This window comes from Geotrypetes seraphini, chromosome 2 (genome assembly GCF_902459505.1).
Source record: "Geotrypetes seraphini chromosome 2, aGeoSer1.1, whole genome shotgun sequence".
NCBI lineage: Eukaryota > Metazoa > Chordata > Amphibia > Gymnophiona > Dermophiidae > Geotrypetes > Geotrypetes seraphini.
The window spans coordinates 31,687,348-31,704,229 of NC_047085.1; the positions used below are offsets into that span (position 1 = coordinate 31,687,348).

At 41.1% G+C, this 16,882-nt stretch overlaps 1 protein-coding gene across 2 annotated transcripts in view; it reads right to left on the bottom strand.

The window, feature by feature from the left end:
* The window catches only part of TG (thyroglobulin), a 230,637-nt gene that overhangs the window by 91,212 nt on the left and 122,543 nt on the right, over positions 1 to 16,882 (bottom strand). For both annotated transcript variants that reach the window (XM_033933389.1, XM_033933388.1), the window contains 3 exons: positions 15,591 to 15,740; positions 12,241 to 12,411; positions 1,192 to 1,311 (listed from right to left, as the gene is read on the bottom strand). In XM_033933389.1, coding sequence (XP_033789280.1) covers positions 1,192 to 1,311; positions 12,241 to 12,411; positions 15,591 to 15,740 — 441 coding nt within the window. The remainder of the gene's footprint in view (positions 1 to 1,191; positions 1,312 to 12,240; positions 12,412 to 15,590; positions 15,741 to 16,882) is intronic.

Consider the following 16,882-nt stretch of genomic DNA (forward strand, 5'->3'; position numbering starts at 1 on the left):
GAACTACGCCTAGATTTAGGCGTGGCCATTTGCATCAGTGAAAACATGGGGCAAATGGTCATGCCTAAAATTACGCATGGATGCCCTTTCTCTATAATTACATGTAACTTAAAGGAACGCCCCCGATCCACCCATGATCTCCCATTTCCGTGCCCCCCCTTTTTGACTCCCAGATCCTGTGCCTAAATTTACATGTGTAACTTGTAATTGATTCTAATTAGCGCCAATAATTGCTTGTTAAAACATTATTGGCACTAATTGTTATTAAATTGCACGTGCGAATTTGCACACGAGATTTTCAGCGCTTTTTATAGAATTCAACGGATGGTGTACATATGGCGGCTCACTGGCTCTGGTTGAGTGATCAGTTCTTTAGCAAGAGGCCTTCACCAACTTTACTGGGCTAGAAGTTCTGCTTTCAAACTATAATCTAACCGGGGATCATGAGAGTATCAAGGACTCTTCTGCAGTACAGCACTCTACTTTGGGCATCTTTTTGGCCAAAGCGGTTAATACTCTGCACTAAGTCAGTCGAACAATCGCACAAGCGGTCCTCCTTCCCTACCTGGACTACTGCAACTCGTTATACAGTGGTATTGCAGAAAAAGACTGCAACTGCTTCAAAACACAGCAACCAGATCAATTTTAAGACGCAACAAGTTCGAAAGCACCTCCCCACTCCTGAAAGATTTACATTGGCTCCCAATAAAGAAGAGGATGCAATACAAGATAGCTTGCGTGGTCCACCACAAGGCCATTTATGGCAATAACGCCACAGGACTATGCACAGAAATCATGATCACACGCTCCTTTCCCCCCACCTCCATCACAAGTATTTCGGAAGAAGCTGCATGAATTAATGTTCGTGTACCAGGGACCCAAAATATGGAACGACCTCCCTTCTTCATCTTAGTCAAACATGCACATACTGTATCTTCAAGAAAAGGTTTTAAAGACTCACCTTTTCTCCTCGAACCAATCACATTAACTACACTCTATCCACCTAACCTTCATCTAGTGTTCAAGTCCTCTGATCAAGGATCTTATCATGAACCACATCACATCCTATTGTAAATCACATTGAATCTTATTGTGAACTGCACTAAATCCTAGTTGAAACTTGTGGTACAGAAGAAAACGGTAAGGGATGGTATATGTTGAAATCGTATATGTTGAAATCGACACACTCACCAGAAAAACACTGCAGGAAATCTCTTTGATCTTCTTCTCTTGTTCCAGACTGAACAACTCCAGGATCACCTTCACTAGCAAACAATTTGGTCTTAGGAACTCTTTCAAACTTCTGTAACACTACAGTAAGGAAAGAGAATGAGAGTTTTCTTTAATCTTTCACAGTCACAGACGTCCTTATCTTTGTATCAAGAGGACCTTAATCTAGTACAGGGGTGTCCAAGTCCCTCCTTGAGGGCCGCAATCCAGTCGGTGTTTTCAGGATTTCCCCAATGAATATGCATGAGATCTATTTGCATGCACTGCTTTCATTGTATGCTAATAGATCTCATGCATATTCATTGGGGGAAATCCTGAAAACCTGACTGGATTCCGGCCCTCGAGGACCGGACTTGCCCACCTCTGCTCTAGAGCCATTTATTGAATCTAGTCCCTTATAAGCATATACATTAGGGGTGTCAGAGTCCCTCCTCGAGGGCCGTAATCCAGTCGGTGTTTTCAGGATTTCCCCAATGAATATGCATGAGATCTATTTGCATGCACTGCTTTCATTGTATTCTAATAGATCTCATGCATATTCATTGGGGGAAATCCTGAAAACCCGACTGGATTCCGGCCCTCGAGGACCGGACTTGCCCACCTCTGCTCTAGAGCCATTTATTGAATCTAGTCCCTTATAAGCATATACATTAGGGGTGTCAGAGTCCCTCCTCAAGGGCCGTAATCCAGTCGGTGTTTTCAGGATTTCCCCAATGAATATGCATGAGATCTATTTGCATGCACTGCTTTCATTGTATGCTAATAAATCTCATGCATATTCACTGGGGAAATCCTGAAAATCCGACTGGATTGTGGTCCTCGAGGAGGGACTTTGACACACCCCTGATCTAGTAGAAAGATGACTGTTCACAATCCGTCAGGATAATGTGCTTTATCTGCTAGTTCTAATGCACATAGAACTTCAGGCTTTAACATTCAATGAATTTAGGGAACGCAAGAATACAGTGGAATTAGGATGGTTGAGCTAAACTGAATATGGATTTTATAATGCTGTTATGCTCTGTGTCGCTCCTAAAGTCTGTATTATCTGCCCAGATAGCACATAAATCATGTGTAGGGAGAAGATGGGACTTTCTAACATGGGAGCTTTTCTTCTTCCCATCCTGAGGCACAACACTCTCCCTTGCCCACCTGAAAATGAGTGGCCTCCATTCACCCCAAAATATTTCTTAATCCCTGGCCCCCTCGCTTCTTAATCTCCAAGGTCACAATCATCCTATGTCCTTCGATTTATCTTTACCTTCTTTTTATTTCATCATTAATATTATTTGTCACTATTATTAGTTTATAACATAATAATAATAATAATTTTATTCTTATATACCGCCAGACCAAAATGGTTCTAGGCGGTTCACAACAAATGAAGCTGGTATATACAAAGCAGATAAAAGTACATCAAATTATGGATATAAAAGACTCAATTAAAAAATAAACATGAGATATTATGATATAAGCCTGTCAAATAGTTGTGTCTTTTAACAGTTTTCTAAAATCAAAATAAGAAGGGACCTCTAACATAATTTTACCGAACCATACATTCAATTTAGCAGCCTGAAATGAGAGGGTTCTCTCAAGAAACTTCTTATAACGACAGAATTTTGAGAAGGGATACGTAAACAGAAGTGCTCTGCGTGTAATCTCATTTGACTGGTTCAAAGAAAAATCGGAAACAAGATAATCTGCTGACATACCGAAGATTGATTTATAACAAATGCATGAAAATTTAAACAAAAGTCTAGACTCAATCGGCAACCAGTGGATTTTCTGATAAAAAGGAGCGAATGGCTACCAGGATGGTTTTGGGGCTCAGGGAACTCACGTATGAAGAAAGGTTAAAAAAACTGCGGATGTACTCACTGGAGGAGCGAAGAGAGAGAGGGGACATGATTGAGACCTTTAAGTATATTACTGGGCGTATAGAGGTGAAAGATGATATCTTCAGTCTTATAGGGCCCTCAGTAACCAGAGGTCACTCGCTGAAAATCAGGGGAGGGAAATTTAAGGGTGATGCGAGGAAGTACTTCTTCACTGAAAGGGTGGTAGATCATTGGAACGAGCTGCCTCAGAGGGTGATTGAGGCCAGCAGCGTGTTAGATTTCAAGAGAAAATGGGATATTCATGTGGGATCTCTGGGAGAGTAGGAGTCAGGGGGTGGGTCATTGGTATGGGCAGACTCGATGGGCTGTAGCCCTTTTCTGCCGTCAATTTCTATGTTTCTATGTTTCTATGTTTCTATGCTCCCATTTTTTTAAACCAAAAATGAGTCGAACTGCTGTATTTTGAACCACTCTCAATTTTTTAAGAATTTTCTTATAGGCACTCAAATATATAATATTACAATAGTCGAGAATGTTTAAGATAGAAGACTGCACTAACATAACATAAAATCAGATTTCTAGACCGCATAGCCATAGAATTCAATGCGGTTTACAAAATTAAATCATAACAAAAGAAGGTGACCGTAAAGGTCTAATCAACAAGATATCTTGAGATGACCCGTCTTTAAACTTAAGGTTTGGCTTAGTTTAGGTTTGCTTCGTGGTAATGTCCTGAAACAGGTTTGTTTTATTCATTACATGATATATTGGAGAGGATCTGTTTCTCAAATGTACCGCTAATGCTCGTCTCAACATTTGCATTGCATTATAGAGCGCTTCCTTCTGGAATTCATAAGATGTAATGTACTGTATGTTATGTTTCAACAAATATTTTTTTTTATATTTTGCAATCAGAAATCTTAAAACTTGCATGGGTTGTATTTTCTTTGTAGCTTTCCCTGGCGGAGGCTTCCTCTTTCTTCCACTTTTCAGTAGTTTCCCTTTGTAAATTCTATCTATTCAGATGCAGTGTTTTTGTCAAAAAGTAGCTATACCTTCCACCTCTTTATTTTCAGGAGTTCACTTCACTATAATTGGTGCCCTTAATGGGTCTGTCTTTTGCTGCCGTGGGTCCAGAAAAAGGTTCACCGTGGCCTATTGCCAGGGATTTTATCTTCACCAGCACTATTTTGTACAGTCATCTCAACCATCTCTAGCCCTAGTGCTCAAGCTATGGGTGGCCACCTTTTCTATTCTGGGCAATGCGTGTTATTTTTCATTACTGTAGTGGTTGCCTTACTCATATTTGCAAGGCAATCTGATGTGAACACTCACCACCCTACTTAGTCCCTGATTAGGTTCACAGCAGCTTAGATAAGAAAGAACAGAATATTGGAAATATATGAAAATACAATAAAATAGGAGAAAAAGTATAAAATCAAAACAAATACCTTTGGAATACATAAGGTTTCAAATATGTTCTAGGAAGGATAGGAAAAATGACAGTTCTATTGCCATTGGAAGGCTATTCCAGATCTAAACCACTTGAGACCTGTCAATGAATTCAAAGATTTCACCTCTACTATTGAAAACATCTAATTCCTGACCTTGATACGTAGCATATGTCTCTCATCAATGACAATCTCAAATCCTGTGCAGATCTTAATTCCCTTCTTGGACAATATAACGCCAACAAAATCTCAAAAACGTCCAGGGACTGTATAATATAATACCCGATGTACAATCGAGAGCACTTTATATTGGATTCTCTGTTGTACAGAAAGCCAGTGTTAACTGTTGCAGAAATCTAATTGCAATGGTCACAATATTCTGCAAGACTTTGGGGGTCCTCTTATTAAGGCGTGCTAACTGATTTAGAATATAATGGATGCCTTATCATTTAGCGCACGCAAATCGTTATCACGCACCTTAATAAAAGGACCCCTTTGTTCTTTCCTTCTCAGACTAGTTAGGATAATGTCTTCAAATGGGTTAATTTTGTGCATGTCCATTACAGCAAGAAACTTCATGTCATGCCTGGGCATGTTGGAGATTATCCCAGTTTCCTCAGATTCACTGTGGATCCTTCTCTCAACACTTAGGGACCCTTTTACCGAGCCAAGCGAATCGGGGAGGCATGACCTCCTTTGGATGAACCTATGCTGACTCTGTCCCATTAAATGATGTTTGTCTTAAGATAATGCCACATGATTTTCTAACAGGGAATTAATTTGATTCCATATTGATTTCCAAAATTGTAATATATAAGGACAATAGAACAACAAATGATCTAAAGTCCCCGCTTCAAGATTATAATGCCAGCATCCATCAGACTCAGAGCCATTTGGTGTAGAAATGAGAGCGAAGAAACAAATATCATCTAATAATAACAAATTATTGTTAATTTTAACTGGGATTGCCATTCAACATTAATTATTGTTTCTGGCGGAATTCTGTTTGTCATATATATAAAATGGAAAGGGCGTTAGCTGTCCAAAAAGGGAATTATAACAAATTTAAGGATATGTGGAGGCCATTGATGGATTTTTGTAAAAATTAAAAATTATTCTTTCCTGAACTAAAAAGTTTAAGACAATAAGGGGGGGGGAGGGGGGTATTTTTTGATTATAATTAGAATAATTTATTTTTCATAATAATAATAATAATAACAACTTTATTCTTGTATATCGCATTACCATGGAAGTTCTATGCGGTTAACAGATGAAGAGACTGTACATTTACAGCGAAGTTACAATTTCGTTAATGTTACCTTTACATTTTAGACAATAAATATACGGTGAAGTTATTTTGCCAGCTAGGTTATATGTTCAGAGTAGTTACATTTGCTATAAGTTAGATACAGCGGCGTTACAGATAGCATTGTTACATGAGGCGGTAAGGGTCTAGGGGGGAGAGGTCAGAAGGGAAGGGAAGATAAGTCAGAGGAATTGGTCAAAAAGGTAGGTTTTGGTTAACTTCCTGAATGTTTGATAGTGGGGGGAATTGGAGATGAGAATATAAGGAAGGGGGATATTATTATATTTTATAAGAGTTATTTATAAGGTGTCCAGTGTATTTGAAAGTGAAATTGATATACGTATTTATTGTACTTGATTTAAGATATGAAATGAATAAAGTATTTTTTTTAAATGATGTTTGTCTACATGTTGCACAATTTTATTTCTTATCATTGTTTCCACTATTTTGCCTGACATTGATAAGTTTCAAGTTTAATTCATTTTAACATACCGACTATCGGCGTGCACCTGGCCAGATCTCCCCTGGAACCCTTGTAAAGAATCGGCCTAACATTGGCCACCCTCCAATCTTCAGGTACTACAGACGATTTTAGTAACAGGTTACAGATCACTAACAGCAGATCAGCCCCCAGCAATGAAAAGCAAAATTGTATGTTTTATCGTGTGACTAGCACGCGCACATGCAAAACATACTGTGGGATGCCTGGGCGCATTAGTGCTTACCGCAGCTTAGTAAACTGACCTCTGTAAAGTCTTCCAGACAGAGAGACTCCTTCTGGTTTTCATAAGGCGTAAATATCCACAGGCCAATAAATCAAGATGTGCTTAGAAATCCACATTTACTGATTTAAAACACTCTGGTCAGCAAAAAATTCCGTACTTTGCCTCAAACCTAAACTGCATTCATTAAGGTACCAACAATATTTACCCTCCTCCCTTTTTTTTAACCATCTGCCATGGCAGAATTAGCTCTGACAATCATAGGAATTCTATGAGCGTTGAAGCTTATACCTTTCATTTAATTTTTCATTTATATTCCACATATCCTACAATTCTATGTGGATTACAAATTATTCAGGTACTCAAGCATTATTCCCTAACTGTCCCGGCGGGCTCCCACTCTATCTAATGTACCTGGGGCAATGGGGGGATTAAGTGACTCGCCCAGGGTCACAAGGAACAGTGCGGGATTCGAACCCACAACTTCAGGGTGCCAAGGATGTAGCTCTAACCACTGCACTACACACTCCCACGCTGTGGTTGATGATAAAAAAGCCTAACGTGGCTTTGTAAAAAAGGAGGGGGTAAATATTGTAAATATTTACTTAGTAAATACCTTCTGTTAAAAATTTGTGTGTTCCTGAAGAAGCCAAATAGTGGGACAGAGTAATTATTTTTAAATATAACCATAAATAGTCTTATTTCAGAAATGTAATACAATCTAAATTATATTTTCCAACCAAGCTACTTTGCCAAGCTGTCAAAAGCAGGAAATGAATGTGAAGAAAAAAAAATATATCAATTTTTAAGACCCTATAAACTGAATCAAAGTGAAGTAATCAACTAAAGCAGGGGTGAAATTGGAGAGATGACCCAAAGAAAGCCCCCCCCCCCCAAAGCACCATGCCATTTAAATGGAAAGAAAGGAAAAAAAACAATAAACACACATTTTAAATCTGATTTTGTGCTATTTTGCACAAAAAGCCAAGACACCCTGAGGTAGAGGTTCAATAAAGTGCCGTGGACCAGTTACAGATACAAAAGCCATAAAATAATGGCTGGTTTTTAATAAAACACAAATTGAGCACTAAACTGAAACAACCAAGAGCTAATTAGAACCGGAGGTGAAGCACTGGAACAACTGGATCAGCAGGTGGTTTTGATAAAATTGTTCTTTCTGCCTGGAAGAGGTAATCTGATGCCGGCCAAAGCCATTCAGAATCTGGGACCAAAAGAGTTGAAATATACTGTGGAATATTTTTTATTTATTTTAGTATTTATATACCATAGTGCTGCCCGATTCAGGAAAAAATTTTGATTCGATTCAGCCTATTGAATCGATTTTTCGATTCGATTTTCCTGCCCAATTGGGTGCTTTTTTAAAACATCCGGGTAGGTTTATTTTATAGCCTCTTCACCCCTTTTGCCCTCTCCTACCCACACTGGCTCTGTGATGTAAACAAAATAAACAAACAAAAAAGACTTTTCCTCTCTCTGTTAAATCCTAGCTCACGTCTGTGGTCTAAAAAAAGCTCTGGTAGGATACACGTTTCAAATCTGACATGTTGTAATCCTATGGGCATCCTGTGCCTGAACCGGAAGCCTTCTCTCTGACGTTGAAACGTCAGAGGGTTATGCTTCCAGATGAGGCACGGGATGTGCAAGGTGCAATTAGTACTATTATGGGGGCGGGATCTGAGGTGGAGATTGGGTAGAGATGGGCGGGGTCTGGCCCACGACTTAGCCCAGTGTTCTTCAACCACCGGTCCACAGACCGATGCCGGTCCACAGAATAATTCTTTTATTTCTGCCAGTCCATAGGTGTAAAAAGGTTGAAAAACACTGACTTAGACCATTTAAAACATGGTCTAAGTCACAAAAACCCACCTAAAGTCACCAGATAAGCACTGCAAACACATAATACAGACTCACACAAACTACCCCAATGATCACAGACCCCCCAACCCAATAAAAATCGTAATCACACCTTTAAAATTCAGCCTCCAGACCATCATCACCTGGCAGCCTGGCATAGGAAAGCCTAGTCGTCCAGCACAGAGGCAGCTTAAGCCGTCTTTGGGGTGGGTTAGGGACCCATGGAGAGGAGGACCCATGCCCATAAGCTCCTGTAATCACCGCATTGATACTTAAACATGTGCACTCTACTATACACCCCCAAAACCCTTTTGTACTGGCATATAAGTGGCTCCTGCAGCCATAAGGGCTATTGGGGTGGTAGATAAATGGGTCTAGGGGATTCTGGAGGTGGTTTGGGGGGCTCACCATGACCTATAGGGGAGCTGTAGTGAGGAGAAGACATGGCACCCTTTTTGTGAAGTTCACAGCAGTGCCCTGTAAGGTACCCCACTATTTAGGTGCCATGTCTGGGTGTTCAGTCCATCACTTTGCAGACCCCTCCCACGTCCAACAGGGCTTGTTCCAAGTGTTTTTGACTTGGATGAAAAGTTGGACGAAAATGTGGTATAAAGATGGATGATTTAGTGACTTGAACGATCAGATCGGCAGGACGTATAGTTAGACGATTTTGAAACAAAACAAATTTTGGACGTATTTTTCGAAAATGTGTCCAAGGCTGTTTTTTTACTTTGGACGACTTGCGACTTAGACAAAAATGGACTTAGACGTTCCTTTCGTTTATGCCCCTCCACGTGGTTTACATTCAGGTACTCAAAGCATTTTTCCTCTATCTGTCCTGATGGGCTCACAATCTATGTAATGTACTGGGGCAATTGGGGGGGGGGGGGGTGTTAAGTGAATTTCTGGGGTCACAAGGAGCAGTACAGGATTTGAACCCACAACCTCAGGGTGCTGTGGCTGTAGCTCTAACCACTGTGCCACACTCTCCTCCAGCATGGCACAGTTGCCACACTGGGTCAGACCAAGGCTCCATCTAGCCCAGTGTCACACTAAATTCAGGGCACGTATGTGCATGACATCATCATGTCGATGTCTGCGCGTGTTCAGAGACCCTGCAGACGCGGCCCTGAGCTCAGGGGACCTTCCAAAATCCGGATAAACTCTATGACTGAGTAGAGGTTCCATTATGATGACACTCTCTTCTTCTCTATTGCTTTTTTCACTAAAAGTAAATGAAGAAATGTAGCATTTTTAATACATTCACTATTCCTTAGCTAATATTAATGGAAAATAAATGGATACGTGCCAAAAGAAAGGTCCTCTGTAATTTCAACACCAATACTATTACTGAGAAAATGGTAGGTATTGATGTTATGGGCAGATTCCGATATGACTTTATGGAGAAAAAGGTGCCTTGCAGTGAACTTCCATGTGAAAACCTGAGGATTTATCTTACCCAAAACTCTTCCTTGAAGAAGTTCAAAGATTCTTTTAAGCTGAGCAAGGTGGACCAAGGAGTGGAAAATGTATGGTTATAAGACTGCAGGCAAGAGAGAGGAAAGAGGCAGATGAAGTAATGAGCAGGCTACAATCCCCAGAACTAAATACTGAAAAATTATGGTAGCCGCTTACTATTTCTCATAGGGTTATGAGGAATTAGGATGTTGGACATTCATTTAGAGTTACCCTCACAGCGACCAACACGTAAGTACAGTAGGTTATATGAGGGGGCACTGGAAAGTTCTCAGCCAAACCCAACCAACTTCCGAAATTCATGGGAACTATTTTGCTACTGTAGCTAAAAAGAGTTATCTTATTTCATTAAATGCCAATTTGCAGAAACAAAATTCTGTGTTTTGACATTGTTTCAGATCATTGATTGATCCATATCTCCATCATCCTCTTCTTGTTTGGGTTGAGAATTTCAGCATCTCCTCGTTTATATAAGGATTCTAACATTAATTTTCTAGAAGTATAGAAAATATTATGATAAATATCTATTCTTGTGACCATGATTGGCCACTATTGGAAGCAGGATACGACGAAGACCATCGGTCTGCCCCAGTATGGCTATTTTTATGTTCCTTTCTGTACACTTATGCACACTAAGGGCCTATGAGCACTTATACAACTGCCTTTCAAGTGGGTAAAGATTAGCACATTAGAAACTCAGAAACACGATGACAAACGGCCCATCCAGTCTGCCCATCTGCAGCATCCATTATCTCCTCCTCTCCATAAGAGATCCCATGTGTCTGTCTGACACGTTTTTGAATCCAGACATAGTCTTTGTCTCCACCACCTCTACTGGGAGACTATTCCACACATCTACCACTTTTTCAGTAAAAAAAAAGTATTTCTTTAGATCACTCCTGAGCCTATCACCTCTTAACTTCATCCTATGCCCTCTCATTCTGGAGCTTCCTTTCAAATGAAAGAGACTTGCCTCGAGCGCATTTATGCCATGTAGGTATTTAAACGTTTCTATCAAATCTCCCATCTTTCCTCCAAAGCGTACAGATTGCGTTCTTTAAGTCTGTCCCCATAGACCTTATGATGAAGATCACCAACTATTTTAGTAGCCTTCCTCTGGAATGACTCCAACATGTTTATATTGAAAGGTGTGGTCTCCAGAATTGTACACAATATTCTAAATGAGGTCTCACCAGAGTCTTATATAGAGGAATTAATAACTCCTTTTTCCTATTGGCCAAACTTCTCCCTTTGCACCGTAGCATCCCTCACAAAGGCAGTGAAGTGACATAAGGGAAGGAAGGGTACAGTATGCATGGTTAGTTTAAAAATGGTTTGTTTAGGGCACAAACGTGAGACTAATAGTAAATATATTACAAATACGTTTTATCATATACAGTTATAAGCAGGGATTCATCCAGACCAAAAATACAAAGATATAGCTGACAAACTGAAAATCAAAAAGATGAAAAAGATGAACAGGAGAAAAATAAACCTCAATTGAGGGCGGTTGGGACTACACAAGTGCCCAATCATCCACTCATCATCACGGGTCTGTAAAAAACTCCAAAACATGTATAAATAATCAATTCTCACGTCTTTCATTCATACAAAATCTTCTTTTTGTTATTTTTCACAGTCTTTTTTTATTTTTTTATGTGATTTCAATGTAATTGTCAAGCACCATCTTGAGAGGAGTCGGCTTGACTTCCAGCAAACAATTAGAAGCAGAGAGATATTCGAGTTGGCATTCTTCCCCTGAAGTAGCCCCTGCCGGGCGAAACAGAAAGTCTTTTCTGTCGGGATCTTGAGTTGGAAGCCCTTGGTGAAAACCCTCGATTTCAGATGAGTGTATTTTTTCACGATTCCAGATATATGCTTCATATCTCTAAAAACTGCTTATATTTATGATATTCAGCTGTAGTCCTCGCCAAGTAATGTGGTTAAGTTTGGGATTCGGGCCTTTTTCTGCTTGACAATTACATTGAAATCACATAAAAAATAAAAAAAGACTGTGAAAAATAACAAAAAGAAGATTTTGTATGAATGAAAGACGTGAGAATTGATTATTTATACATGTTTTGGAGTTTTTTACAGACCCGTGATGATGAGTGGATGATTGGGCACTTGTGTAGTCCCAACCGCCCTCAATTGAGGTTTATTTTTCTCCTGTTCATCTTTTTCATCTTTTTGATTTTCAGTTTGTCAGCTATATCTTTGTATTTTTGGTCTGGATGAATCCCTGCTGGATGAATCCCTGCTGTATATGATAAAACGTATTTGTAATATATTTACTATTAGTTTAAAAATGGCCCATAGTTTGCATGCAGAACAATACATACGCTGACATTGGGAACTGGTGAGCTTCCCATCCGTTTCAGTCCAGTCCAGTCTTTCTCCGAGTCCATCCACACAGAAATACTTCTTATTGCTGCCATCTTGTTGGAAAGGCCAGTACTGACCGTTTTCGTCACACTGTAAATCCTTGTTATTCATCTGGCACTCTGTGAGACCTGGGGCACGTAAACACAACATTAGGATGCAAAAAATGAGTAGGTCATGTATAGCCAAAAGAAAAAGAGGCATTCCTGTGGGGCAGGGGGCAGGAAAGCACATACAAATTCCCATACAAACTTTCTCATGTGGACCCTGCCTGCAGTTCCAGCAATTCAGTCACAGGATATTCTCGTATGCAAAGAACTTGAAGAAAATTTTTCAAAACCAATTTACCAGTAGAATTTTCCTCTGAAAATTAGCCCGAAAGTCCACAGATAGCACCTACCCTGCTGGAATTCCCTCTCATAAATCATTATTCCCTCTAAACTGGGCAGGAGTCCTCCACTTACAATCCTGCCAGTAGGGTGCGCTGTTTCACTATCATATTTTCAATAGTGAAGAATAGCAAGCTCAGTGGCTTAGGAAGGGGGAGGGGGGGCGGTCCGCTCTGGGCACCATGTTGGTTCTGGTGCTGGCACCATTCCGCCTTTTCCCATTCCTCCCCTCCCTTCACACCCCTCCCTACCCTTCCCCATAACTCTAGTTGAAGTTGTTGTTTGCAGCAGTCAACAATGTGCTCTTTGCGACCCTGTCGGCTCTCCTGCTGACGTCACTTCCAGGTGCCGCACATAGGAAGTGACATCAGAGGGAGAGCCGACGGGGTTTCAAGGAACACGTTGTTGGCTGCTGCGAGCAACAACTTCAACTAGAGGTACAGGGGAAGGGAAGGGGGCTTGCGGGGAAGGAACAAGTGGGCAGAGATGAGGGCAGGGATACCACCTCCCCGTTTGACTCTCACTCTCGCTACCCCAATGGACAAGCTCTGTAGAGCTGCAGGAATAGATTACCAGATTTTGTTGGCAAAAGAAGTGGCCCCACCCCATTCGGACCCAGCCCCACCCGTTCACATTCTGTCCCAGCCCCGCCCCCTCACAAACTTCATCTCTTCTTCCCCAAGTGACATAAGAGGGAGAGCCAACGCTGGCACAAACAGCAAGTTGGAGTTACTGCTCGCGCCAGCAAAGAATTAGAGGGGAAAAGAAGGCACAGGCGGTAAGGGGAGGAGTGGGAATGCAGAGAGGAGGACAGCTGCCGGTGCTCCCATCAAGGTGGGGCCCGGGGCAGACTGCCCTTCCCCCTTATTCAACTGCACAAAATACTGTGGCATGAAGATATGAGAAAGCGTTCCCATTGTTACAACAATTACACTGGTTACCCATTAAGGCACATTTTGCATTTAAAATCTGGGCATCAATTCATCGGATATTGAATGGTACTGCTCCAGGATATAAACAAGATGGGCATCTTTCAGCATATAATGATACAAAGGAGTCTAGGGAATATCTCATCCTTCATTTCTCTAAATGTAATAGAATTGTGTAGAACATAAGAATAGCCTTACTGGGTCAGACCAATGGTCCATCAAGCCCAGTAGCCCGTTCTCACGGTGGCCAATCCAGGTCACTAATACCTGGCCAAAACCCAATGAGAGCAACATTCTAGAGCTGAGATTGTGATGTCATAATGCCTCATTCCACAGTGCCTCAGAGCCAACCTCATCAGTGATGTTGCAATGGCGTCATTGGCCTATACTTGGCATATGTAAGAGCATAAGAACAGCCATACTGGGTCAGACCAATGGTCCATCAAGCCCAGTAGGCCATTCTCATGGTGGCTAATCCAGGTCACTAGTACCTGGCCAAAACCCAAGAAGTAGTAATATTCCATGCTACCGATCCAGGGCAAGCAGTGGCTTCCCCCATGTCTTTCTCAATAACAGACTATGGACTTTTCCTCCAGGAACTTGTCCAAACCTTCCTTAAAACCAGCAACGCTATCCACTCTTACCACATCCTCTGGCAACGCATTCCAGAGCTTAACTATTCTCCAAGTGAAAAAAATTTCCTCTTATTGGTTTTAAAAGTATTTCCCTGTAACTTCATCAAATATCAGGAAAATTATTTAAGGTTTCATACTATAGTGCAAACATTCCTATTCAAGAACTTTCTCCATAATGAATGTTAATTGATTTTGTACAACGGAATTTTAAGTCATGTTGATTGCAAGCCACATTGAACATTAATTGGAAAATGTGGGACACAAGTTTCAATAAATAAAATGAAATGAAATGGAATATAGTCGACTCCGCTTAAGTGCACGCCCTTTGGACCGGGTTGCCACGTGCGCTTAAATGGAGTGTGCGCTTAATAGGAGTGGGGGGGGAGGGGGGAGGGGGGAGGCTGTAGTTAAGCCGTCTCAGTTTAAATATGGTACGTGGGCTGCCGGAGCCTAAAGTACAAGAAAGCTATGCCCTATAGCTTGAGTGGAAGCGGAGCACTCACTTTCAAGCTTAGCCATTGTGGCCAATCTGTTCTGCCAACTGACTTTCCTCCCAGTCGGAATGTGATTGCATTTAACCAGAGTGAAGGTAACGTGAAAGAATAGAGGTGGGACCTATGACATCAGTGTGCATAAGCGGATTGTGTGCTTATCTGAATTGCAAATATCCGGAGTTTACGTCTATTGACTTTAATGTAAAAAAAAAAAAAAATGGGACAGTGGTGGTAGGGTATGGATAACCAAAGCGTGCACAGGTGGAGTCGACTGTATGTCATTTTCAGCCATACCACCTAGTTGCGTTTGAGATTTCATTCTCACCAGAAGGAACAGAAAGAACCACAGTTGAAATTTGTTTTGACAAATCAAATGTTTCCATGACCTTGGTACACGTTGTTGCATGCCGTTCGACAGTGACGATGCTAGCTCAGTAATTCAGCTTGTGAATACCCATTCTATCATGCCCAACGCACAGTATTTATTTGTTTGTTTAGATTTCTATCCCGTTCTCCCAGGAACTCAGAACAGGTTACAGTTGACATTCACAATAAAGTTACAGGGCAATAAAATTATAGGCATTCGATGAAGAGACAGGTGAGAAGATGTAGAGGGAGAAGGGGAGGGGGAGCAAGGGGAGCACGGGAGGGAAGAGGAGGGTAGAGATGGGGTTGCAGGAGGGGAGCAAGGAGTTAAAGGAAGGGGAGAAGGGAACAGAAGAGTGGAAGGAGAGAGGGAGGAGAGAAAGGGATAAGGAAGGGGAGCTAGGAGAAAGTTGCCCGTTAGCACTGTTCCACTGAAGAGATGGTCTTCAGCGTTTTCCAGAAGGTCTTGTGAGCTTATCTGGGCAGGCAATACTTACAATGAGTTTCTTGAAACGCTCCAGTAGAAATCGTAGTTTTCCCTGCAGGGCATTTGATACAGGTGGTGCTTCCTCTCTGATCTTGATAGGAGTTGAGAGGGCATGGAATACACTCTTCGTTCCGAAAGTAACTCCCTGGTGGGCAACCAACTGTAAAAATGGGTGAAGGCAATTATTATTATTATCTATCATTCACTTGAATCGCCACATTTTAACTATGTGGTGTATACAAAATAGAAATGAAGTGATATATTAACGACCAGAAGTTCAGTTCTGAAATAAATGGGAAAAAAAAACTACCGTACAGGAAAAGTCTCTGGATTACAAATGTCCAACTTGGATTCATAGTTATGAGTGGGGGTCCTGCTACTCCCTTCCGTGTCCCAACGCACCCCTCTTCTTCCTTCCCTCCCTACATTCTGTGTTCCAAGTTTGTACTCCCTTCCCTTGGGTGTTTACCTGTTCTGGCCAGTTCCTTCCTGCTCCTTTCTTCCAGTTGCACTTGTTTCTCTACAAAGCCATAGGCAGTGGCTCCTACGCACTGCCCATGGCCGAGCCAGAAACCATCCCTCCGACATCAGAGGGAAGGCTTCCAGGACAGCCATGAGCCACATGTAGAAACCACTGCCCGCTGTGGTCTTCTAGCCATTGCAGCAATCCATGGCCCCAATATTCAGGGACTGCTACACAAATAAGCTCATTTTCAAAAGAGAAATATGTCCAAAAATGGCATAAGGTAGCATTTGGATATTTGGGGACTCATTTTCAAAGCACTTAAGACACACAAAGTACTTTAAGAAACCTGTGGTACTTTGTGTGTCTAAGTGCTTTGAAAATGGGCTCCTTTGTTGAAACGTCCAGATAGCTTTTTCGAAACACATTTTTTGACGGCTTCTATGCTGTTAGTCTGCAGTGTGTCTAAATCTCAAGGGGGCATGTTAGAGGCATAGTTTAGGCGAGACTAGAGTATGCTTACGATTTGGACGTTTTTCTGCAATAATCTATTTATTTAAAACTTTTTTATGGCGTTTACAAAAATCTAAACGGTTTACATCAATTAAAACATACATAAGATAAAAAACAAACCATATCAGAAAATCTACATAATTAAATAATTTCTTCTCTTCCATTCTCAACTAATAAATCACAAGTGTACAGTAGCAAACACGGTTAAGCAGATTCTTTTCTTCAAATGCTGACTAATAAATCACTAAAATGTAGTAACAACTGCTTCTTAAACTGATACCAGTTTACACACAGTCGCAATTGGCCCACCAGGACATTCTACATTT